At 30.1% G+C, this 26,074-nt stretch overlaps 8 protein-coding genes across 8 annotated transcripts; 1 reads left to right on the top strand and 7 right to left on the bottom strand.

The window, feature by feature from the left end:
* Positions 1–300: 300 nt before the first annotated feature.
* On the top strand, positions 301–4,905 carry FG379_001053 (uncharacterized protein; the record flags this gene model as incomplete). The annotated part of the gene is made up of 1 exon (XM_067326656.1): positions 301–4,905. The coding sequence occupies one exon, from the start codon at positions 301–303 to the stop codon at positions 4,903–4,905; it is 4,605 nt and encodes a 1,534-aa protein (XP_067184305.1).
* A 661-nt stretch (positions 4,906–5,566) lies between these two features.
* On the bottom strand, positions 5,567–7,543 carry FG379_001052 (uncharacterized protein; the record flags this gene model as incomplete). Its single annotated transcript, XM_067326655.1, has 1 exon — positions 5,567–7,543. One exon carries the CDS (start codon positions 7,541–7,543, stop codon positions 5,567–5,569), a length of 1,977 nt encoding a protein of 658 aa, XP_067184304.1.
* Positions 7,544–8,164: 621 nt separating this feature from the next.
* FG379_001051 (uncharacterized protein) lies at positions 8,165–9,991 on the bottom strand (the record flags this gene model as incomplete). Its single annotated transcript, XM_067326654.1, has 1 exon — positions 8,165–9,991. One exon carries the CDS (start codon positions 9,989–9,991, stop codon positions 8,165–8,167), a length of 1,827 nt encoding a protein of 608 aa, XP_067184303.1.
* A 928-nt stretch (positions 9,992–10,919) lies between these two features.
* On the bottom strand, positions 10,920–11,876 carry FG379_001050 (uncharacterized protein; the record flags this gene model as incomplete). The annotated part of the gene is made up of 2 exons (XM_067326653.1): positions 10,920–11,173; positions 11,327–11,876. The coding sequence occupies 2 exons, from the start codon at positions 11,874–11,876 to the stop codon at positions 10,920–10,922; spliced, it is 804 nt and encodes a 267-aa protein (XP_067184302.1).
* A 2,120-nt stretch (positions 11,877–13,996) lies between these two features.
* FG379_001049 (uncharacterized protein) lies at positions 13,997–16,756 on the bottom strand (the record flags this gene model as incomplete). Its single annotated transcript, XM_067326652.1, has 1 exon — positions 13,997–16,756. One exon carries the CDS (start codon positions 16,754–16,756, stop codon positions 13,997–13,999), a length of 2,760 nt encoding a protein of 919 aa, XP_067184301.1.
* A 481-nt stretch (positions 16,757–17,237) lies between these two features.
* On the bottom strand, positions 17,238–18,743 carry FG379_001048 (uncharacterized protein; the record flags this gene model as incomplete). The annotated part of the gene is made up of 1 exon (XM_067326651.1): positions 17,238–18,743. One exon carries the CDS (start codon positions 18,741–18,743, stop codon positions 17,238–17,240), a length of 1,506 nt encoding a protein of 501 aa, XP_067184300.1.
* Positions 18,744–18,883: 140 nt separating this feature from the next.
* Positions 18,884–23,602, bottom strand: FG379_001047 (uncharacterized protein; the record flags this gene model as incomplete). The annotated part of the gene is made up of 1 exon (XM_067326650.1): positions 18,884–23,602. The coding sequence occupies one exon, from the start codon at positions 23,600–23,602 to the stop codon at positions 18,884–18,886; it is 4,719 nt and encodes a 1,572-aa protein (XP_067184299.1).
* A 765-nt stretch (positions 23,603–24,367) lies between these two features.
* On the bottom strand, positions 24,368–25,654 carry FG379_001046 (multi-pass transmembrane; the record flags this gene model as incomplete). The annotated part of the gene is made up of 1 exon (XM_067326649.1): positions 24,368–25,654. The coding sequence occupies one exon, from the start codon at positions 25,652–25,654 to the stop codon at positions 24,368–24,370; it is 1,287 nt and encodes a 428-aa protein (XP_067184298.1).
* Positions 25,655–26,074: the final 420 nt, after the last annotated feature.

The raw sequence follows: 26,074 nt of genomic DNA, 5'->3' as shown, positions 1-26,074 counted from the left end.
GAAATTCACTACAGATTGCTCAATTATTATTTATTCAATATTCACCCGAAGGTATTATTTCTCCAATAAAATGCCTTTTTCAACATTTTCTCAAATAATTGGTTGGCGCCAAATAACCTACCGGTAAATACAAGTCAAAATTGTATGAAAAGTGGGAAACATTAATTAGTGAGATAATTCTAAAAACAAAATGTTTGATAACTTGAATAAATAGGCAAAAATATTGTATATGAGTGAACCTTTGTGTATACATTTTTTTTAGAAAAGTGTGCTGCATGATTAATGCCATACGTGCTTAAGATGTTACTGAATAAGGAATTCAAATTAGGCTATAATATAGAAAAAGTTATTACTGGAAGGTTTTTTCCATGTAACAAGAGTGAAAACAGTGATATTTTGCTATTGAATAGTGGAGAGATTTATTTATACAATGGGGAATATGTCCTAAAAGATGGTTTATTTGGCAGTGCTGAATATATTGATAAACTAAATATTTGTGATGAAGCATTTTTAAAATTTAAATTGGATTACAATTGCATAGGATTATGGAAATATAGTATTATTGAAAGCAATATGGACTTTATTATTCTTCTAGATTCAAGTTATAGATTGGTTCTTCTTTCTGTGAAAAAAATTTCCGTTCCACACTGTAATAACTGTCAGAGTTGCAAAATTGGAAATACGGATAACCCATTCAACACAAATGAGTTACTTTTTACTGAGAGGTTCGTAATACAAATAGATTCAACTATTAATCTTCTCGAAACTTATACCTGCAATTTGAATATTAGCAATAAATATTCAGAAAACACTACTGTTAATAGTGATAATATTATTTTTTCGTTTGATTACTTCACTGGATTCATAGTTATATCACTAAACATGTCTAATGTAATATTCATAAGCCCAAAAATAATGTTTTCTGGGAAAGAATATATTGAAAGTATCGAGCTTAAACTTTGTTCTCGCAACTTAATATACATTAATCAGTCAGAATATAAATTAAGTAATTTGGTATTAATTGGAGACAAACTTAAAAGCAAAACCTTGTTATTTTTATTACTGAAAAAGCTTGATACCTTTGTTCCTCATTTTCAAATTATAATCCCGGATTGGCATGGTACTCTCTCTAATAATAAAATTTTAAATGATAATCCATATTTCTTTATTCAAGATAATAATATCAAGCCAATAATGAAAAGTATCAAATTTGAGCTTGAAAATCCGAATCTAACCATTGGTAGAAGCGAGTTTAGTTTAAGTAACCAATTCAGTATTCATGGCAATAATAAATCACAACTATGCAATAATAGCTTGCATGTTTTCCACATGCAAAGTCATGCAAATAATCAACCGGTATTAGGTGAATATGGGCACGAAAACTATTTAAATAAGAAACTAATATTAATATATGATTATTTTTATAATCAAATAATAATTATATTTGGCAATTTATCTCCGAAAATCGATGAATTAAATGGTGTTGAAAACGACTTTAAGAATAAATTATACAAAAGTATATACGAAAATAGGGGATTTAAATTAGAGGAGAGGCTAGAATGTGAATTTGAACGTGAATCTGGATATGAGTATAAAGAAGGTGAATTAGAGGTTAAATATGTTCAAATTAATATGAATTTAAGTTGTGGTAATAGGATTTTGTTAGTAGATTATTTTTACGAGAGTAATAATGAATTGCTAAAAGCCCTGTTTCTATTTGACAATTCTATTGTTTTGGAGTTAAGTGTGTATTTTAAAGATGATAAAATATTCAAAACTGAAATAAGCGACTTCAACTCAATCAAAATGACGGATGACTTTCCAGATATAATTGCAATAAATAAATGTTCTATTAACGATCATATGTTGAATAGAGAATATTTAATATCATCTTCTGTAGGAGGAATAAAAAGAATAAAACTGCAAGAGCAACATATAAATGACATTTCTGTATCAAATAAAAACGAGTTAGTGGACATTAAAAACAGTATAATAATGGATGATAATAAAGTAGTACTTCTAGCTAAAAAAAAAAAATGGACTATGCTTGAATTAAATGACAGTAAATATGGATGGATGGATTACACACTGCTAAAAATATTCGAAATGAATTCACTGAAAATCGAATACTTGCACAATTTCAATATTAAGAAACAAGGTATTGACAATATAATATCTTTTGCGTTAAGCGAAAATAGTTTCTTATTATTCTATATTAAACCTATAGGATATTGTGAAATTGACTTTATAATAAAATGTAGTTATAATAATAATACTACCAAATATTACGCTAAAAATATAACTGATTTGAATATTTCTTGTGACAATACATCTTCGATGTTAATTACACTTGATATTTTATCAATTGGTAATAATATGTACTTGAGTGTAACAAATAAAGGGATAATATTGTCAGAAATGTTGTTTTTAACTAAAAAAGAGGATCAAAATTGTGATTATATGGATAATTCATTATCGATTAGGAGCGAATACATTTGGAGAATAGATGAATTTTTAGATGAGTTGATGTTCGTCTCCGCAATAGATGAATTAACTTTGATGTTAATAACTCAAGAAATGGACGTAATTAGGCTTAAAATAAACCTTGAAGGTAAGATAGAGGTAATAAATATGATGGATGTAAGGTTTATTAATATAATAACATGCTTTGATTCAAAATTGGTATTATTCAATTCAGAATATGGTACATTATCTTTAATTGGAAGTTCCGAAAATAATGTTTACTGTATATTTATTTCAAATGGAAAAAAAAAATACAAGGTGCTAAGATTGGGCAATAACAAGTACTGTAATCCTTTGGTTACGTCAATAAAAATAGGAAAAAAAATGGATGATAATATATACATAATAAACAATGAAGGTAATACATATATATATGATATTAATAAAGTATTGGTTTACATATTTGAGGAGACAAGTATAGAAGCTAAAAAAGTTATGTATATAAACGACTTTGTTAATTTAAACTGTGAAAGTGAAAAATTTGATTGGAGAATATTGTCAAATGTGAGCGAAAGCATAGAAACATCTGGTATTAGAAAAATAAATATTATCATTTGTTCCACACTGTGTAATATTTTCATGGAGGCATTAGAATATTTGGGTGTAATACTTCATGCAAATATGAAAAAAATATCAGTACCAGAATTTTCAATTTATTCACCAATCGTTAATGATGCGAATAATAATGGATTTTACATTAATGGCATTACAAAAATGTTACATTTTGTCAATTTAAATAGCCATAGATCAAACAATTACGAAAAAAACGTTGAGTTAGATTATGGCTTGGAAGAATTTGACAAGATGATTTATTTAAAGGAAAGCAAGGTGATATTACTCAATACAATTAAAAAAAGTTTATTCGAGTTAGATAATAATACAAAAAATAGTGAAAATAGTGAGTATATATCAAAATTAATACTACTTAATGCGAATGGTGGTTTAATAGGGAAAATAAACTACTATTGTAGCTGCGAACCAGGAAGTGAATTACCATACAAAATATTTCCATTTGATGGTAAAAGTGGATTTTTTCAAACTACAATAAATAAATGTAAAAACACTTTTTATACAAGAATTAATCTATTATTTATACATTATGACAATAATAGTGAAATTAATAATGGTAATATAATGGTAAAATACGGAGATTGTATATTAAACTATCTGAGAGTTGATTTTATAATAAGACATCCCACCTTTAAAATATTTGTATTCATATCAAAAATAACATTTAGAGAAAAGACAAGCAATAATAATAGATTTTTAATTAGCCTGTATAAATTAGAAACGAAAAATAATCCCGGTGAAAATATAGATAAATTAGTTTTTTCAAGTGAATTAGAACTTGTTAAAATGAGTGATATAGAAATTTTTGATGTAATATCAGTTAACTCCGCCGAATTTATTGAATATGATAGGTCCAATGAAATTAATAACCATAGCATATTGAGGATTGGTATTAACAACAATACTATTAATAAAAATTCAACATATGTTAATTTACATATAAATAAAAAGGATCAAGATTGTTACACATTATCGGGAAAGAAAAATACTGTTTACAATATAAATTTTAATAATTTGAAAGTTATTAATAAGAAAACTGTTGGCAGGAAACTATCTAGTAAGGTTTTAATAAAAGAAAGGGAAATTATTTCATTTAGTGTGTCTTTAAACGTGGGAATAGAGTCGAAACTATTTATATATGGAATTTCAATAATAACAAATTATTTATACAGAAAAAATGTAGATATGTCATTATTTTCATTAAATGTTACATCATTATTATTTAAATTATTTGATATTATTATAAATACAAAGCAATCCAACAAAGACCGACTAAGTAATAAAAGAACGAGTATTAATAACAATGAACAAAGTGAATACAATAATGGCAATAAAGTAAAAAGAAGGCAACCTTCTGTAAATAATGTTAGAAAAGAAAATAACTCACCAAATCAATCAATATTAACTTTACTTGGAAACAATAAAAATAATAAATTGATCAATTTTGATTTAAGTCAAATAGTAAAAAGTATTGACAATTTATGTATAGATGACTGCTTTATTTCGTTATATATAAATTCTTGCAACAGGTGTTTCAAATGGAGATTGTTTATGATTACAGTTATATGGTGGAACATCATCTACTTCAATGACTGTAATCTTAACTTTAAAAATGAAAGTAAAATTAAAAGATTAATGTGTCCATTGATTCCAGATTGGTTTTTTGAAGTTCCAGATTCAATATCAACTACATATAATAATATATCCGGCAAGTCATACATATATTCAAATATGTTTAAAAAGGAGGTGGTAAAGGAGTTCTATAATGCAGGCATAATTGTTGGAAGCATATTGATGGACCTCAGTTTCTAAATATAAATGACCCGTATCAACCTCGACCTCATCTAACACCACAAAAGGGTAGAGTCATACATATAACGGTGTTGTATTGAATTTCATCTTCAGTCATTCTAACTCACATTTAACAAGTTCAGTTGAATTCAAAGACAAAAAACGAGATGGAAAGAAGTATTATTATCAACAAGGTATTTGCCCCCAAGTGTACTATTCCTTATTAAAAATCTTTTCGCAAAATTCAGATCATTATTTATGATATACTCTAGTATAATACGTTTTGAATAACAAGACTACTCACAATTTGGTATTTGTGATGAATAAAGTTATTTTACTGGATCACTATAAAACTCTGATAATAATACCTTTCTTTTAAACATAATAGATAGTAAACTTATTGTATTACTTCACAAATAAGTCCTCCAAGTAATAAATATACAACTAAACATACTTACTATTAGAAAAATTGGGCCTAATACAGTTTGTATATTTAGGTCAATACCATCAATATATAGAATTTATTTATAATTTCAATAAATTCCAGAATAAGTATAACTTGAGCGTATTATTCGTCTTTAAGGAAAATAGTTAGCTAATCAGCGATTATTTTGGTTACATAACCAACTTAGATAATAACCACTGTTTTTACTAATATAGTTAAAATTAGACTACATACTATTTATTTCTTTTTCGATGATTTATTTCTGCCAAATGGATTAATTTCGTGATAGTAACCATGTTTAATTCTGGCTGAGTGCTTTCTAAATAGGTTCTTAAGACCAAATTTGACTCCCTTAATATACAACGTGCTTGAAGGAGAAGGATATGGAAATTCGGGTTTAACTTGCCTTGCCATTTTAACTAACTTATAAAATACTCTCTTGGTTGAATGCAATTCACTCTTAAAGTAATCATTAGTATTTCCAGATTTAGCACATTTCCTCAACGAATTCTGTAATTCAACAACAACGCTGGAATTAAAATCTATTTCCTCTAAGATTGCCAGTATTCTCAATACCTCTCTTCTAAGTTTATGAATATGACCATTTTTAAAGCCATTGTAAATACTAATAAACATTTGTGATATTGAATTTGTGATTACTCTTCTTTCGACTATCACATTTTGCCTCTGAAGCAATTCTCTGGTAATGATTCCATCAAAATCGCGTTCATTTAGGGAGCCACTGTCAAATCCGTCCCTTATTTGCAGAAGTATTAGTCTAATTTCCTTAATACCCTCGTAAACAGGATGCAAAACAGTCAAAACTTCGTAAAATTCCCGACTACATGGTTTTTTGACTTTATTGCCCCCAGAAAACCAATTAACATAAAACGAAGCTAGTTTGGACATTAATTTTCTAACATTTCTCGAATTATCACCGACAAGGACTCCTTTAAGACTTTTAATTCCATGATAAAGTTCTATTCTAGTATCGTCCCAAAACTGAAAAACTGGTGAATACAAGAATGTGATCATGTCGTGAAGTTTTTTAGAAAGAAAATCAAAGTGAGCAAAACCGTCTATGGCTCCGCCACTATATGCTTGATATATACCAAGATGATTCTTACTATGTCTCCACTTTAAGTCTGATGCATTTGTAAATAATGGGAAGGGTAATGACAGCAATATTCCCCTAAGTTGATATATTTCGTCCTTCTCCTTTAGCACATTCTTAGGTAAATCTTCAGGTTGTATCGTCAAAATGTCCTCTCTTGATATCAATGTGCATATCTCCAAGTCTAAGTTTGTTATATTGATGTTTTTAAGTGCTTTTTTACATTCATTAAATGTAACCGATGAAAACAGTGCTATTGTTACTTTAATTCTATCTTCATTGCTCAAATTTCCCAAATTTGATTTCAAGAACATAAATATACGCTCAAATCTCGGTTGGTATTCATTTACAAATAACTCGAAATTTGATTTTACTCCTATTTCAACTCTCGGGTCGCTCGTACCCAAACTTCCAATGTAATCATTAAAGGCAGGAATCGCTACTTTGTAGTATTCAACTGACTCAGATATTTCATCTTGCATTATTTTCTCATCTCTAAGCTCCACAGATGAATACCTATTCAAATCATCAACTGTTAATTCAACTGCATCTTCCAGTGGCGGAAACATATTCATTATTGACAACTCTGCGCTTCTTGTGATCAACATCTCTATTCCAGAAGATTTAGTTACTACTGGTTCTAATCCAGTTTCAAGTGGTCCCGTTTGAGTTTGGACCTGAGAAGACTCCATTGATATATCCCCAAAGCTTGAAGCTCCCACTTGGTCCCCAAAGTATGAATCCGACGTAAAACCATCCTTTAAATTCAAGGAACTTGGATCAGATACACTCTGAGAATCATCAAATTGTGCATCAACTAACGATACTGTACTTTCCTCTGGAGATGCGTGTCCTGGTTCCAACTCATCTTCAGGTGCTAATTCTGATTTACCACTTTGGGGAGGAGTTCCTTCAGTTTCATGACTTGAAGCAGAAGATTCGACTTCTGTAGTGTTAAAATCATCATAAAATTCTGATCCATAAGCCAAATTAGATGACTCCGAGTAAACACCTACCAAATTAGTAAATACCAAAAGTATAGACAAAAAATAACCCAAACCAAGTATTTTTTTAATAAACCATTTATTATTGCTACCCATTTTTAGTTATAGCACATAAATAATATACATGCGTATACATATATATATTTATATAATGTTTACTAAATACCAACGCCCCTCTCCTATCTTCTCTTTTAAAAACACAAACAATATATAACTCCTTCTGTATACCTTTTTATATGTCAACTTTACACCTCCCTTCTGTAGATCTTTTTTATTATGTTCCAGGGATACACGAAATAATTTCTCCCCCGATATTACTTTCCTCCCATCTTCATTCCAGTGGACATAACGCACCTGAATCTTTAAATTATACCCAAACATGTCAATCCCGCCTAAAAATGGAAATTGTTTTAAATAAAACATTGCTTTAACCAGTGCAAATAAAAATAATAAATGTCACAACTCTTCATGATCTCAATACCCACAAACTTTATAGTGTTTCGCACAATTACTCCTTTAATTAATAATTTTGTTTACTAGATGAAAACCCCCACCATTTCCCCTCGTGCATGCAAATCCATTTAATCTTTCTTTTGGTCTCATTCTTACCAACTAAAAAGGTTTCTGGCGGCAAGGCTTGATCTAGAAAACGCCACCAGAGCCAAAAGGTCACAGGTTCTTAGACGCAGAGTGATGAATTAAGGACTCTCGGTTGAATTATTTATGTGAATTAAGCATTAATCCTATTTCAACTTCAGATAGGGGTTCAGCATCATAATAACTGGAACTGAAAAGTGATCCACCAATTGTTTCGACAATAGACATTTCATTAATTGCAGAAATGAGAATGCTGCAAACTTTTATTATAGATTTTCTTAGTTTTTTTCTCTCAAAAATTCCGTCTCCCCTCTGTTCTAATATATAACCAAGAATAATGTCGCGACAAACTGGTAAAAAATTGTTCGGTTCCTGGCTCAAGTCATTGTTGTATGATTCAACCAGTAAACCAGACAATTCACATATAGACGCCTTTGTTAACCCATTGTAGAGTGCAATTGAACTCAGTGAATCATTTGCCGAGTAAAAAATTATAGTTAATATTATCTCAGAAATCGTGTCTTGAGTAATTGTGTATTTTATACCAGTTATATTTTTATCGTTTCTGCATCTATCAAAGGCTAAAAAGCCGGAATCAACCATTTTAAATATGTCACTTCTGTTATGAAGTCTGGGGTTCATTAGTTTTATCGAGTGGAATCCCGGAATTTTGCTGTTTAATATATGCATATGAAGTGATCCGCATACCACAAATAACTTGTTTCTCAAATCAACCAAAGAAGTTTCGTACTTCAAATTGTTATTTACAATTGAACCACTCTCTCCCTCTCCTTCATTCCCACCTCCATCATTTTCTGACTCTTCATTAACATCAAAAACAATTCCGCCAGTTGCGAACAGTGTTTCAATATTATTCACACAACTCTCAGTAAACCTTTTTTTATCTATTTTAATAACACTCAATATCTTCTCGCCTGTTGGTGTTATCTTAATATTTTTCAAAGTATTCTTCAAGTAGTTAATCGTTAACTTAACAATTTTACTAGTAACATTAGTACCCTCTTCCCTATTAGTATCGTCCGATACATCATCTGAAACCATTGACGAAAAGTTATCATACTGACTGTAAGTTAGTCTTCTAAGTAACTGTAGTTCTCTGCATAGTATATATGCTTCATTTTTTTGGTTTCTTCCTGTTGGTATTACCTTTCCAAATAAATGTTTTCTCAATTTATCATAACAAGAATTATCGTTTATATTACCCAAATCGTATATTCCTTCAAAAGAATCAACAATAGAACAGGCCTTCAGTTTAGTAATGTAACCCCTATATCTGCCCAGTAAAACTATTAGTATGTCTGCAAAATTGTCCTTGTCAATAGTTGAGCATCTGTAATACGGTGACAAATCTGATTTACCGAAGTAAGTTGAATTATTATCTAAATCAAAACCTAGTGATAACATTTTTTCTCTTATATTTCTACATATCTCCACCATTTTTCCCATTGTTAGTATCCTCATATCCTTTAAATTGGATAACGCCGTATGGTATTTCTCCAATATATTATCTTTGTAAAATGAAAACAAATTCGAAGTGCATGACTCAGAAAACCTTCCATTTATTATAGACATTTTCATTGGCCTTGCTCCATATACATGCCATGTTGGAGGAAGAACCTCCATCATTGAGTCCCAAAACATATCATTTATGTGGTGATTCTTGGACTCGAACACATCTAATAACGCCAACAAACCGGTTTTCTCTTTTACATATAAATAACAGTATTCGTGTTGCAACTCTTGTTCCTTTTCACCCTGCATAAATGTTTTGCTCTCATAATCCACCAAATTTTTTCTTATTACTGAATCTGCCAGAAAGTCGTATATTTTATTCTGAAACGCCTCGTTTGCCGTTCCTATGTCCAAACATCTTTGCAATATTCCTGTGCTTTCTGAAAAAAGCAAATTTGAAATTGCCACTGACATTAACAATATTAACTTATTTAGCGTCATTTTGTTATATTATAGCATCAACTTAATCGGTCTATCTGGTATTACTTCACTTTGAACTTTGCATTAAGATTCACCGCCAATCCCTTAGTTCCAGATATATATAACCTCAATTTACTGTCACTCAAGTATTGATGAATCAAGACAACTAATTTGTTTATTCACTTTTTATATATACAGCTCTTTGGTTAAATGCCATTCAATAAAAATGAGTATCCGTAAGGTAAGGTCTATCCTTTTATATACCGTACGTTACTGCTGCTTTTTTCCCTTATTGGTTGCTCTAGTAATATTCTATGACCACCACCTTCTGACCTTCCTTCGCTTTTTTCTCAGTCTCCAAATAACCAAAATGTATATTGTAAACTCAATTCTTAATTTAGTAAAACTAAAAATGGTACTTGTTTTGCTAGTTAAACTCTACTACAACTTGCTGCTTCCAACTTCATGTATCGTTCTAAACACCCTTCTTTACAATACGGTATCTCCTTTACTCAGAATACCATGTCACATAATTTAATTCAAAACTAATGGTTCACTTACTTACAAATCTACTTGCTTACACCTTAGCATTAATTTTACTTTTATTATTGATAAAAGGCGCCAACTGTCTTTATATACTAATTTGTGCCGGTACTGAGCTGAAATGTGCAAGATTATTTTGCATGACTATAAAGCACGCAATTAAAATGCATGTAACAGAAAAAAGACATATAGAGATTAAAACCCTTATTTATAGCTTAATGGAATAATAAATCTAAAGAAATTTATTATTCCACCAGGCATCGCTTTCTAGTTTTCTTTTTACTCTTCGAGTATGACTCGTTTGTTTGCATATCCTTTCAAAGTGATTATACCTCCTCCTCTTCACTATTTTACACTATTCCTGTATACTGTGTGGGCACTAGGCGTTTATCTTAAGTTCTGACACTATTTTCTCCAAGTAATCGGCCCTTTGTGATGCTTCTCTTTCGAAGTAGTCGAATTGGGTTAGTAGAGTTTGGGTTGAATTCCTATTTTGCTCAATTTTAAGATTAAGATCTGTTTCAAGAAAAGTTACTTTCCTCTCTATCTTGCTGAAGCTTTCATCTAGGCTCCTTAAGAGCAACTGAAACGCCATCTGCAAATCCTCAATCCTAATTCTATCTATCTGCTCTTCTATTAAATTAATATTAAAGGTAAATTAATGACCATTTTTATTATTCGAATAGCAAATACTTTCATTGATATAATGATAATAGTTCGTTTGCAACTTCCATATCATTACAGCAATTACCGTCCTATTTGCCATCTTTATCTATCTAAACATACCTGATATGTTATTCAAAGTAGTGTCATAATAAGAATCAAGTCCAATACCAATATCGGAGCTGATATTAAGTTTTAAACCTGAATCATGGTTATTATTGATATAATAGCTATTATTCCCTTTTCTACTTCCCACCATTCTATTGCCATAATTGTAATATGAATGGTTTTTCCCAAATAAATTTATAAATAACACACTTATAACTGTTAATATAAACAAAATAAGTGGTATTCTGTAAATCTTATAGGCGTAAAATTCGTTATACTCGCTGTCGTATTCGTCAATATAAATATCATCTTCACAGTTAGAATCATTCACCTTAAATATATCATTTTTTGGAATTCTCATTGGTGTATTTTCTGAATCATTTTCTGCACTGTCACCAGTCTCATCGTCTTTCAGATAAAACCCAAAGTTTGAGTTCAATTTTGACCTTGACTTCGGAATCATGGATTTGGATCTAGCTCTCGACATTGGTCCAGATATAGACTCTGGATCAGCTTTTGAGTCCAATTTTACCACCTTCTTGTGCTTTGGAGTCATTTTCTTCATTTCACTTTCTATTTCCAGTATTTATATTCCATTAATACAAAAAAATACGCATCAAATTGCCAAACTGTTTTGTATATACTATTATATCCTCAATTCAAAGGTATATATACAATTTTCTCACTATTATTTATATTCAGTTTTTTTAATTACACACCACTAAAATTGTTAATAACTAATCAAAGATACGGAAATCAGTAATTGAACGTCTGGACATCTATTTTTTTTGGTAATAGTCACCTATTCAAATACATAATATTAAGAAATTTGTTTTAATTTGAACTAAAAAGAAAACAAGTATAATAATAGAAATTACCTGTATCAAGAAAACATAAACAAAGTGAATAATGTACCTTTTATAATACATTCTGTATTAATTTAACCTTCCCACCTCCATAACCTATTTTCCTTCTAGGTTCACAATTCTACATTATTTTTTCACCAGGTTCAGGACTTAATATACAAATACATATGTGTATTGTCAATATTACTGATATTGTCCCTAGTTCGCTTTTATCTCACTTTAAAGCCATTAAGTAATGAAATAACTCGTCTCTCTCACACATATCAAGATATATGTCAAACCCTGAAAAACAAAGAGATTCAAACTCATTGAAACCATTACTGCTACCTGCTGTCACTGCCATACCACCCAATAATATTGTATTTCACATATAAATGTATACGTCTCAAAATATAAAGGCGAAGTGATTAAAAGATACATAAGTACAATGGGAGAGAAAAGTAATGGTATAGGAAACAAACATTACATTTAAATAAATAATTTATTCATGTGAACTAATATAAATTTCATTTAAACCCTTGTATAGTAAGTGACAATAACCTATAATTATAAACCTGACTCTCAAAATGATATATTCTGTCATCTATTCTATCCCCGATAAATATACTATAAACAATGCTAGTGACTTTTATGCTTAAGGCTGCATCTTTTTATTTTGTACTCAATCACCACATTATGCAAATGAAATAATACATCTCATTTGAAACGGGAGTCAATAATATTTTTTCTGTCTCTTATACAATAATGTACTACTCATCCTCAACTTTGTGTTATCTGTTTGCTTACTTTCTTACCTAGTTTGATTGCTTGTTTGCATCTCCAAGACCAAGCTCACTCTCAATACTTCCACTCGGAGGCACAATACCACTAACTACTATCACTGAACTTGAATATGAACGACTTTCTAACTAATACAACCATTACACCACGTCTTTAATTGGTGATTACTTGAATATCAGTTTCATCTAAATAATAAATAATATATATATAAGAGATTTTACTCATCTCCTACACACACATACACTTCAAAGTATTTAGTAAGAACTTTATATTTGTATGTATGAATATATTCACACAAATCAACAATCTGTGGAAGACTTAAAGTAGCTTTAGTTCCAACAAGCAATCTCCATAATGCGAGTATATAAATGAACACGATCTCGCAATTATCTCTATGTAAAGGATGAAGGCCATTGCAATGTGCATCCAAATTTTGTTTCTATGTTTCATTTAAATGCTACTCATTTAAGAATATTTAACTGTTTAATGGTAGACATTAATTTCATAACCATAATTCCCAACTCAATTTATTTAGATTCAATTTTAGCATTGTCAAGTGTTAAATACTCCTGATCTTAAATTCGCAAGTTCAAAATTTTGCTATACATTGTGAAGTTATCATATATAACCATTATCTCGCCAGGATCAACCAGGGAATTACAAAGGAACCATTAAACCATGAATTCTCATTTCAAAAAATGTTTTAACGTTTATCTTTAAACATCTAATCCATTCACCAACACGTAAATGAACAAAGCTATTTGTATGTTACATATTATTACAATTCTAGGTTATTTTCATTAATATTAAAGAGATATGAATTTTATATTAATAATTTAAATATCGTAGTTATTTTATTTAAATACCAGTGAAAATAATAAGGGCTTTTCCATCCAGTATTTACCATTTTCTTCGTCATCCACCCACCCATCCAATCTATTTACTAACCATGTTTGGGATTCTTTCAAAAAAACTAAAGGTAATATATTTTAATCTAACTTACTGTAAATGAATATTCACTTCCAAGATTTTACTTAACCTAATTGCAAACAGAGGCTCCTCTTCTCTTGTAGAAAGTATAGCAAACTTGCCTGGCAAGTCTAGAAAGGGCGGGGTTGGATAAAACGAACGGAGCACTTCTTAAAGAAGTATAGCACTCACTTGCCATTTTCTTAATATCTAGATCCTTGACACCTCTTTCAATGCAAACATCTCTTTCAGCGAAATAAACAGCTCTGCAAAACGCAGTAATATACCATTTTTCAGTACTGCCGTTATAGAGGTACTTGAGTACTCTAAAAAGACCAAGAGCTCTTTTTTGTTGAGGTCTAATAAGTTCTCTGCACTTCAGTGGAATTTCTCTGGCCGCAATTTCAGTCGTAAGAGCAACTGCTGCACTTTTTTTCGGTAACTTGTCATGTATGGATAGAGATTCCATAGCACGTGTGATACCTTCAATATCAGACTCATCAGCCTGAGAACGACCGTGAATTGAAGCTTCTTCGGAAATACCAATTGTTCCATCAGATGACTCACTTGAATCTGTTCTAGTACTTGTATCATGATCATAATGACGATAACTACCACCTCTACGAAATGGATATCCAACACTGTCAAATCTTTTTACTGGTTTTAATGTTGTGTAATCCAATTCATGTTGTAAGGGACCATATTTTCGTGGTTGCTTGTACACTGAACTTTTTGTCTTTGGAACAAGGTTGTGAAGTTTTTCATCAAATCTCGATGGAATTTCTTCTTTTGGTGCCTCAACTGGAATTGGTGATGGTTCCTCACTGATTTCGGATGGTTCAGAAGTTTCGTCAAATGAAACTGAACCTTCCTTCAATTCAGATAAATCGCGATAACCTGAAGTCATTCTCCTTTTTCTTCTACTTTCCAAACGTTTCTGCTCCTCCTTTAATTGATTTATTTTCTTTTTATGGATAAACTCACGTTCAGAAAGACGTTTATAGTATGAGAGTTTTGGACCGGTAAATTGTGAGCTTCCATACGTAAATTGAGTTTCGTAATCTCTTGGAGAAATATGCGTTACAAATTCCTTAACAAATTCTCTGCCTGCTTGCTTCTCTGGCAATACTTCCGGTCTAGTTGGATAGCTTTCTCCATAACCAAAGTAAAGAGTTTTAGTAGTTCTACTTGGTAAAAACAATTCAGAATCTGAAATTGGTGTTGGAATCTTAGTAAGAACCTTTCTACTTGGAGGACCTGGAATTTCTGGAATTGGGAACCCAGCTTGAATATATCTGTCAGAAGTCTTAATTGCACCATCACCATGAATAGACTCGACATCACCAATAACATCTTTCACATCAAATTCTGAATCCATTGTTCTTGATAATACTTTAATAGCATCTAAATCATATTCCATAAAGTAACTCAAGAATTGTTCCGATAATTGTCTATAAGATCTCTCAAGGTTGTTTTTAATGATAAATGTATCAAATGGAAGATTATCAAAATTTTGTATACCTCTTCTAAAGTGCGAATTTAATGTTAATTCAAAAATTAAATTATTAAATCCTTTGCGTGTCTTGAGTATTTCACATATAGAACCAACTTCTATACGAGAGACCGAAGATAAATCAAGTTTATATATATCTGATATGAGAGATAATGCCATTGAAAATATTATTTGATCATCTTGGCAATTAGACATTGCAGCCAATTCATAATTCTCCTTAGCAAGTCTCTTGATTCCATAAACAGTTAAATCTGATGACCTAAATGATTTTCCTGCTTTATAATTTAACGAACTCAAATTAATCGATTTCAATACATCCATTCCTAAGCTGATGTTTTTGTTATTTCCCAAATAGGCAGCAATATCACTGACGAAATCACTTCCTCTTGTCTTGGATTTTGAAAATATTAAACAAATTTCATCATTTGGCATCCTAGTTCCTATTAAATTATTCAAAAAATGAGAAAATGCTTCCAAATAATATATTTCACTATCACTAAGATCAGCACAATCTTTTGAAATTCCCAATTGTATGTTTAATGAACCAATTTGTGAATCGATAAAAGTATTGTATCTACTGAGTATTGTTTCCAGTATTTTAGAACTACCTATAAGGCTTGACTTATCTAAATCCAACTTTAATAATGGATAATAAACAGATTCTGGTGAAAATACTTCTAACCAATTGTTAGAAAACAAGTTTCTAAAAACTGGATCAACATCACCAGTTGTTAATGGACGAAAATCTCCTCCAGGAATTATTGGTGGAACAACTGCTTCATATCCTTTTTCCATACCAGTTTTATCATCTGAAGATTCTAATTTTTCTGGTAAATCTACAGATGGCTTCTTTTCAGGTTCCAAATCTCCTGTTCCAGGTTCCAAATCTCCTGTTCCAGGTTTCGAATCTTCTGTTCCAGTTTCAGTTGGTTTATCATCAGGTTCGGGATATTTATGCATATGCACATCATCAGCCACCGGATCTGGTGGTGTAAAATCAGGTGTTCCTAATGGACTTTTAATTTCCTGTGATGATTCAGCATCCGTTTCTCTTGCACCTAAATCAACATCTTGCAATGGTCCTTTTACCGGCTTATGTTGAGTCCCTTTAGAAAAACCCTTTGGAGAAAATAAATTCAATCCACCAAAACCTCCGGCTAATTTAAGCCAAGGAAATTTCTTTTTTTCTTTGCCATTATCACCTCCTCTACCATCACCAGGAGAAGCTGCAGAATTTGCGAATAAAGTAAAGTTGTGGATGTCCAATAGAACAATAAATGCAAAAAACAACGGCGAAAAAGCCCTATTCAACCTCATCCTTAAGTAAATCTATCACAATATATGATATCCTGTCTTAATAAAAATTCCAATATATTGCAGCTTGATATACGAAAACTCACAGGACTGTTGTGGTTAAAAATAATATAGGATTACCAAAACCAAAATGTATAACTCAATATATTCAGATCCAATATATAGAACCCAGAAATCTATAAATCTGATCAAGTCGCGTAATTACAAAAGTCTTGCTTTAATATGTTATGTTTACTTAGGAATTTAAATAAGTAACGATATAACGTAAAAAATGTTTAATTGCAAATTCCTTGTAGCAAATAAATTCCCCTAAATAACACAACTTTATTCCTCACCTCTTTAAACCTGTGACAAATTCCTATTTTAATATTGTTTTTAGATCTGCTTTTTTCTACTAGACAGTACTTGGACTCGTGATCTAAATATATTGTTTTAGTATTAGTTCAAGCATTAATTACAAAGGCCCGCCATCTCAAAATTGGTGTTAAAACACAACGTTAATGTTCTTTAGTGAATTAACAAAGGATTTAATATCACTTTCAAGATTGGTTTTATCTACTCCACTAGGTAATCTTTTTGAGCAAATAACTAATTTCTCCAAGATATTAAAATCACTGCTTTTAGGCATCATCATTAACGTGAAGTCAAATTTATGTATTTTTGTTAACTTTTTAACTAAACCTAGTATATTATCAAGAAACATTGCTTGTCTAACAATTATTGTATTGTCTTTTTGTTTTTCTAAATCAGTCTCAATTGAAATTTCAACTACCTTTTCGAGTATTGCTGATATACGTTCGATTATTTTTTCAAGTATCACAGGCTCCAACTCTGTTTTCTCAAAAAGTTTGTCCACTTTTTCAAAAACGCAACCCTTCACGTTCACTTTTGTATTGTCTTCAATTGCTAATCCACATTCAGTTCCCGTTTTCCTATATATGATATAGTAATCGATCCATTGATCATTATGCAAAATGTTTTGCCATATTCTTATGAAATCCACGTTTGTATTATAGGGTAATTTGCTTATAATCTCAATTGGAGGTTCTGGAACCTTGAAATCAATGTTATTACATCCAATTTCCTGATCATTCCCATTATAATAAGCTTCAATATAAAGTCTTAAGTAATCACTTTGTTTTTCATTCTTAGGTAATTCTTTATAAGTTTCCTTATGGTTATCATAAGTGGTTTTTTCCTCACTGTTATAAGACTCTACTATGTCCTTCAAATTTAAATACAACATTAGTATTTCTTTTGGAGGTTCGACCATTAACTCCTTATTGTAATAGTAATAAACCCGACTTACTAATTCAAAAGATTCAATTTTCTCATTTCTTCTGTGTCTATCATTCCCATATAAACTAAATAATGACATTGAACGTCTATATAATATTTTATTTTCAATATTTCTCCACAATGTTGAAAGTTTAATATTCATTTTGTTAAAATATTGTTCCTTCAATGACATATCACTTAAAACTCTCTTAGACTCAACAATAGACCTATTATAGTCTTTCTTTCCAATATAACAGGCAATGCAATTACTTTCTAAAACAAACATACTCAACAGATAATCAACTTGCTTTTCCACATTAAAGCTACCAAGTACACCTTTTTCACTGTTCAGAATTTTTATTTCTATCTCTAAAACACTTTTTGCCTTTAAGTACTCCTTCAGTGCCAAGTCATATTGCTTTTTTTCATAATATTTGCATCCTTCCTCTTTTAATCTTTCAACCAAATCAAATGGATCGCATCCTTCATAATCCATAACATAACCATTTTCTACTTCTTTTCCCTTCCTATTGCCTTTTTCAATAATCTCACCCTTTAGATCCACTCCTGATTTATTTGCCATCCTCTCCGCCATGCTTAACACTCCTCCCAATAGGCCCACTCTTTTTCCTCCATTCCCAATATCTCCACTTTCATCATCATCACTCATGTCGTATCTTATTATTATTGGAATTCTGTGAAATTCTTCCATTTTCAAAAACAAGTTTATATCATCACTTATACATACTACATCAAATTATCCACTACTCTTCCTTCAAATCACAAATGACAATATATTAACCAAACATTTAAAAAACAGGTGCCCGCCTAAATTATATGGTATCACATTAATTATGGTCTAGATTTTCCTTTGGATAAAAATACAATACTGTCACTCAAAAGAGCAATATCTTGTATATGCTGGACACCGTTTGAAAATAGACCATTTGTAAATATTTGATCCCCAATGTTAAATACTTTTCCGTTTTTTTTTTCATTCGTTTGTTCTATAGTATCATTTAAAACATAACAATTATGTCGGTTTGAAAACTTCATTTGGTTTGTAACAAGATTCTGATTTTCCAACCAAAGGTAACACCTCCCGTACCTACTGACCATGGAGAAGTTGTTGTTTCCTTTTCCGAATTTGATTAACTTTATTGAATCATCATCATTTGTCATATTTCTAAAAATTCTCACTGGTAACTCTATCTCCTTAAATTCAATACTCTTTTCCTGTTTCTTAGATTTTCCGGTTAAACTTGATCTTCTATCAAAAAATGAAGACGAATAGTAGTTATTCATATGCCCTTCAACTCCAGAGAAAGTAAGTCCCCATATCCAAGGTTTCCCTTCATGATCTATTGCACAACAACAAGTACTTCCAGAGAATATTTTATCTATTTTCTTTGAGTCAAAGATTTTCTGTTTTTTTGTTGAAATTAGCGGAGTTGGAAAGTTTATAAACGCACTATTTACTTGTTCGCTTCCTATATTGCTTTCACTTCTTTTCATTAAAGTCATCTTTCTTTCCCATCCATCTAAAATAAACTCCAAAGACAAAATTTCAGGTATTTTTGTTAATTGTTTAAAATTATTTTGACCCCAAACCCAGATGCACCCATTTGTATCTAATCCAATTGAATGTACCTCTCCAAAAGATAACTCTTTCCACTTAACAATAATCCCCTCAAATGACGTATTATTGTCACCACATTCCTCTAGTAGACATTTTTTAACATCTTCTTCACTTTTTTTAATTATCACTTTGGCATCCAAAGAGGATGAATAGTATTCATTAAAGTTAATAAGCCCAATATTCAACTTTAATGGGGTGGATATAACCTTTTCTTTACCTTGGGGATGTTGAATTCCAAGTTGCCCACACTCATTTGAACCCCAAACATATAGCTGAGACTCGTTATCAATAGCTCCACAGTGGAACATTCCAGATGTGATTGATTTTATTTTATTTTTAAACCCTGATTCTATTCTCTTAGGAACAAATGAATCCTCTAAAGATCCCGTCCCCAAGCATCCGTCCTTTCCTTGTCCCCAAGAATAAAGATTACCTTTTGTATCTAATGCTAGTGAGAAATTAGAACCACAAGATATCTTCGAAATGCTTATTCTATCACCAAAGTTTGAAAAGAATGAAACCTCCTCTGGTAATGGAACAATATTGTCATACTCCTCCATTCTTTTTTCAAACATTATCTCCTCAACATCACTCCCATACTTGCTGTTATCATTACTTAACAAGATTTTCGTTCCTTTTAACTTTTTTTTCTGGCAACATTGACCATATTTATTGCTTCCCCAAGAAAAAAGTGTACCATTTTTTCTTAAAACCAACATGTGATCTGTTCCATATTGAATTGAATAAATCCCACTTTCAAAATAAAAATTATCTTTAAATACAATTCTTTGCATAACTTTGTTAATATAATCACTTTCTTGTCCTTTTTGACGATAAATTAAATTAATTCTTTCCAAATTTGGGTATAATTTGCATTCCAATAACGTAAATAAGTCGTGTTTTGGCATACCAATTCCTAAAACTCCATTTAAATTATTTCCTATTGAGAAAAAACCGTAATTCGGGTTGCACTTTAGTAAGTTATAGTACTCATTTTTTCCATCCTCCACTATTTTTTTTGAAACTGGACCTAAGATTAATAAAGATAATCTCTCAAATATGTCGTATTCGATTATTAATTTAAAAAAACGCTCTGATAGTTCACTGCTTTCAAGAGACTTGTTATTGCATTCAAATTCCATTTCCAATTCGTTTTTCAATGGCAAATCTGTTTTAAGTATCCCAAATTCCAAATATATACTTGATATTTTTCCTAGTATGTTTGTAACTATATCATTTTTATGATTCTTTATAAATTCTCTGCATATTCTATGTATAGTAAATAGATCACACATATCATTTTCATGTAAATTGACCTGACAGATTTTATAGTTATATATCTCAATAATTATCCATGTTAACACGTAATTTAGTATCACACCAAATCCAGATATGTGTCTCATGCTTTCCCCAATTATTAATATAAATTCTGTTAGTGAGTCTGAACCTATCTTCATATTTATATTTATGTCTAACAATACTTCTGTAATTATCCCTAAACACTTATAATATGAATTGCTTCTTTTTCTTGTCTCTGAACGTATCAATCTTTGGAGTTCAAGATAATCAAAGTGGTCCGAAAATTCAATTTGTACATTTTCATTGTCACTTGTATAAACTTCATCGCTAACTAAGTTGTCATTCCCTTGATTATCACCTTTAGTATTGTCATTCCTGTTATTTTTGTAATTTGAGAACAAATAAAAACAAGTTCTTATTAAATAATTAAAGAATCCATTTCCACCATCAATATTATTACTTATTTCCTGAATTTCTTCATTCAAAAACCTTAGTTGTTTGTGATTGTCACTTAACTCCTCAACTTTATTTTGAGGAATCTCAAATTTAAAACCTCCAATTTCTCTAATCATACTTATTCCCTTGATGTAGTGAGACATTCCCATGATTTCACCTTCGCTGTTACTACCAAGTGAATTATTTAGCATTAAATCGTTCTCATCCAGCAAGTTAATACTAAACGTTCTATTATCTTCTCTTGAATAAGATACGAGTTTTTCAAGAAGTGTATAATGAAGCAATTCGCTCTCAGTCTTTATGCAAGGAGATATAAAATAAATTAGATTTTTTGTAATTTCATTTCCTTTATCGTCTTCATATTCTTTCTGATGTTCAAGTAATATAAATGGTATTTTAAATAGATTTTTTGAAAATATCTCTTTCTCGAAATTAATTTTTAAATTTTCAACTAATCCAGTATTATTATCACTCAGTTCTTTAAATAACACATCCTCAACAATCATTGTTTGGCCTTGTTGAATATCAATCTTAGATAGAACCAACTCGCCAAATTTTCTTAAATCATCTAACAACTTCAGTCTACATTTGAAGTGTATCTTGCTATTTGTAATATGATTTAATAACAACATATTTGGCTTTATCGATAAAGAATCACCTCTACATAACCGTTGCTTTTTGTTTTTCCTTTCCAAGTGGAAGAAATACCTCTTTTTTCCTGTAAGTATCCCAGTTAATGCATTTCCAAAAGCAATAATCAGTTTATTTGTTCCAAAAGACTTTTTGAGTGTACTTAACTCGGCAGTTAGTAATTCACTAGTAAGATATACAACAACCCTGTTATTTTTTTCCAGTACCGCATTTATTAATCTAGACCCTACATCTTTCTTCGTTATTATGCTATTTTTTGTTAGAAAAACTGCCTTTTCCTTTTTCTCACTTGATGTAATACAGTATTCAACATTGTCATTATCTAAATCTTCTTTATCTGTTATTCCATTTGCACTATTCAACACAAAATATTTACATTTAGCTTTTTTATTGTTATCGTATATCAAGTCCACACTCGTTTCATGATACCAATCTAATAATTCAAGTACCAATTCAACATTTTCATTTGAATTTTTGTTAATTATAAATTCACCTACTTCGCCTTTTCTTAACACTCTTACACAAGAAGATATTATATACAAATTATTAAAATCATCCGGAATGCTTTCAGGTAATGCCTTTCTCCAAAGCAATTCTGGTTCATCTATATTCAAAGACATATAGATATCTATTAATTCTGATTTGTCATTTCCATGTATTCTGAATTTAGCAACTGAGCCAGGAGGAGGAGTTTTCCAGTGCATTTTCTTATTTACACGCAGTGTTATTTTGTTTATTATTTTCCCCTGAACTGTGGAAAATGGAACCTGGAACTTTTTATCATTCATTGTGAATATTAAGCTACTGCTTATTACAATACATATTATTTCACCAAGTGGTATTTTTTTTAGATCTGTTAAATTTGTCCCATAACATGGAAGACTTAAATAGTGTTTTCTCTTTGAACTATTAAATTCCAACAAATCTTCTAGATAATTTTCCCAGCAAAAAGCCAAAAAACTCCTAACTAACCACAATCTATGCCATTCCCTTTTCAAATATATTCCCAATTTTGATCCAATGTCTGAATCTTTTGGATTTTTGCTTTCATCTCTAATTACCGTTTTTAATCCAGAAAAAGATCCTGTCCTAGATGCAACACCAAATCCATAATAAGAACTTGTTCTAGATCCCATTCCATTTTCATATCCAAATTCCATACCATATTCCATACTTTTACTCCTATCGTCATATATATTAAGTACATTTCTTCTATAATCATTCATATTTCTTTTCCATGTATCCTCAAAATATGAAGATATAGTACCACAAATTAAATGTCCCACACCTCCCCCATTATAAGATTCCTTGTTCAATGCTTTGTTTGTATATATTTCTGGAAAGTATTCCAAAACTTTTGGAACCTCAAAGTTTAATTTATATATATTCTTCTCTACTTCATCATTATCAATTCTATTATAATTTTCCTGCTTACATATTTCCGAACCCTCCGAATTTTTTGACTTATTTTTATTTGGACTTACATTTTCTGCCTTGCTACTCCACTTTTTAAACATTCTTTTCATTATCACCATTTGTTATATTATTTTGTTCAATTACTTATTCCCAAAGTTTAATATTCTCACTTTTATTGCTATTACCAATGATAATGACAATAAATTCAATTTTTATTATTTCCTTACTTTAAACTTCACACATATAGCTATAATAGTAATCACCTACTTAAAAATGAAACTTTTGTTCGGCCACTAACAATATTCACTTCTACACTAACATCTAAACACTAATATCATAAGATTTATTTAGTTTATTTAACATTATTTATATCTTTAAGTAAATAAGTATCACCAAATATTTGTTATATATCGTGGGGTCGTGAGTTTACCGCCTAGTACATGTGGTATCAATGCATGTAAGGTTCTTTGCATGCAAATCACACCTTGTTTATTAACAGATTCCAGAAAAAAACACAAAATATTTAATAATTATGATATAAAAGCAACAAATAATGTAACAGAAGAAAACAAACCAAAAATATTGATAAATAAAAAGTTAATTATTGAGTTCAATTTACATATACGCACAAATATATATAATACACTCACGGAACATTAATTACGTAAATAATTTGTATGAATGTTAATTAAAATATTAATTTTCATTTAGTAAAGAAAATTCGCTTTTTTATTTCCTTTTAATTATTATCATTATTGAAAACTTTCAACTATCTTTCTATGCCGTTTTTCTTCACATTTTTCTCAAATAAATCCATTTAACTACTTATTTAAGTTTTTTTTCTCTTTCAAGTATTACGCTTTAGTCTCCTGTTATTAGTTGTTTATTTTTAAACTAATTTTAGATTCTCCATCTTCGTATGGAATGTTGGGTTCAGGAGTATCATCAATTACAATCGAATGACTTGGTTGATCGGTAAGCTCAATTTGACATACATTTTTATTATTTTGTGAATGTATGGAGACAACGGAAACATTATCATTTCTTATTTCTAGAGTGACACTTGAATTATCTTGATTTAGTAAAACATCATTCTGTTCGGATTCTTCTTTTGCAATATCTACGTTAAATTGCCTATATGAAATGACCATAAATATATTGCTTGTAGAGCAATTCTTAAGCATATCATAATAATTCACCAATGGGATAAAAAGTATAGACAATCCAATAACCTGCTTAATAGCCATATTCGTAACCATTAAAGCACCCAATTTAGAGGTGTACTCATTTGGAGCAACCCAATCAAATATTGCTCTTATTATTACATATGATAACATTATAAATGGAAGAAGAATTTCTGTATACTGAATTACTTTTCTTGATTTACTTGCTATATATAAATAAGAGGTTAATATACTTAGAAATGGGATAATAGCAACAATATAAGAAGCTTCAATGAGGAATAGTAAAAATATTCCAAATTCAAGACCTGTTGATATTGTGTATAAATTAATCACTGATATTGATGAAAAATACATATTCGAACTAATTCTGTGTTCTTTTTCATCAATATAAAATGTCTGTTGAGATTTTGAAGAATAACCAGACAAAAAAATTAAAAGTAACCATAGTGTCAAGAAAAACATTAATGAAAATTGAAGTATAAATAATGGCCATATTTTTTTTACTAATGGAATGTCAAGTTCATCAGTGTTTGTTATTCTTGATGTATATATCCATGTTATTATTGACATTAACATTATAATCTTCAAAACAAATAATGACGAGTGAAGTCTATTTCTTTGACCATATCTAAAAAATAATATAAACATTGAGGTTAATATCGATACTATGCCAAGGTATGATCTTGATACTATTATATCTATAACACCAATGGAAAAAAACACAAATGATAATAACATCAGCAAATTTTTAGTTGATTCAAATTCGTCAAATACCAATGGAGTTTTAGTTAAATCTTCCATATATGCAGGAAAAAGTTCTGTAACCTTTTTTTCTAATATATGATCACATTTTTCCTCCTTTGTTTCACTCTTTTCACTATTGCTATTTTCATTATCATTATTTTGATTGCAGTAATTTACGGTCCCAAGAAGAGTTTTCTCACTCTTACTACTCTCAAATTCATTTATATTCTCCATTTTTTCTTCTGTACCCTCACAAAACACGTTTGTTTTTAACATCTATTTTGTTGTTAATGACACTTGTTATTATTACTATTGTATATTAAAAATCAATAATGATTATTGTTTAGAAAGGAATAATCCAAAACTGCTTCGTGTTGTTATCTGAAAGTGAAATATTAACATAAACTATTTATTTTTTCACTCTTATTTATCTAAACCTTCCGTTTATTAATACTTCAACAAAAAGACAGTCTCTTACTTCCATAAAAAACTAATTTAAGTTCCTATTTATTTATCTCCTTCAATCCTACTTAATTGCATGTAATTACTTTTTCCCACATATTCTATTAATTATTAAATATTTGTTTGTAGATTACGTGTTTTTCCCGCCAAAACAAAATTGCATGCCATTAAAAATGCGATTTGTAAGTTCAT

The sequence above is a fragment of the Cryptosporidium bovis genome, assembly GCF_009768925.1.
Source record: "Cryptosporidium bovis isolate 45015 chromosome Unknown contig_20, whole genome shotgun sequence".
NCBI classification, from domain to species: domain Eukaryota; phylum Apicomplexa; class Conoidasida; order Eucoccidiorida; family Cryptosporidiidae; genus Cryptosporidium; species Cryptosporidium bovis.
This window is presented reverse-complemented; position numbering and strand designations above follow the sequence as displayed.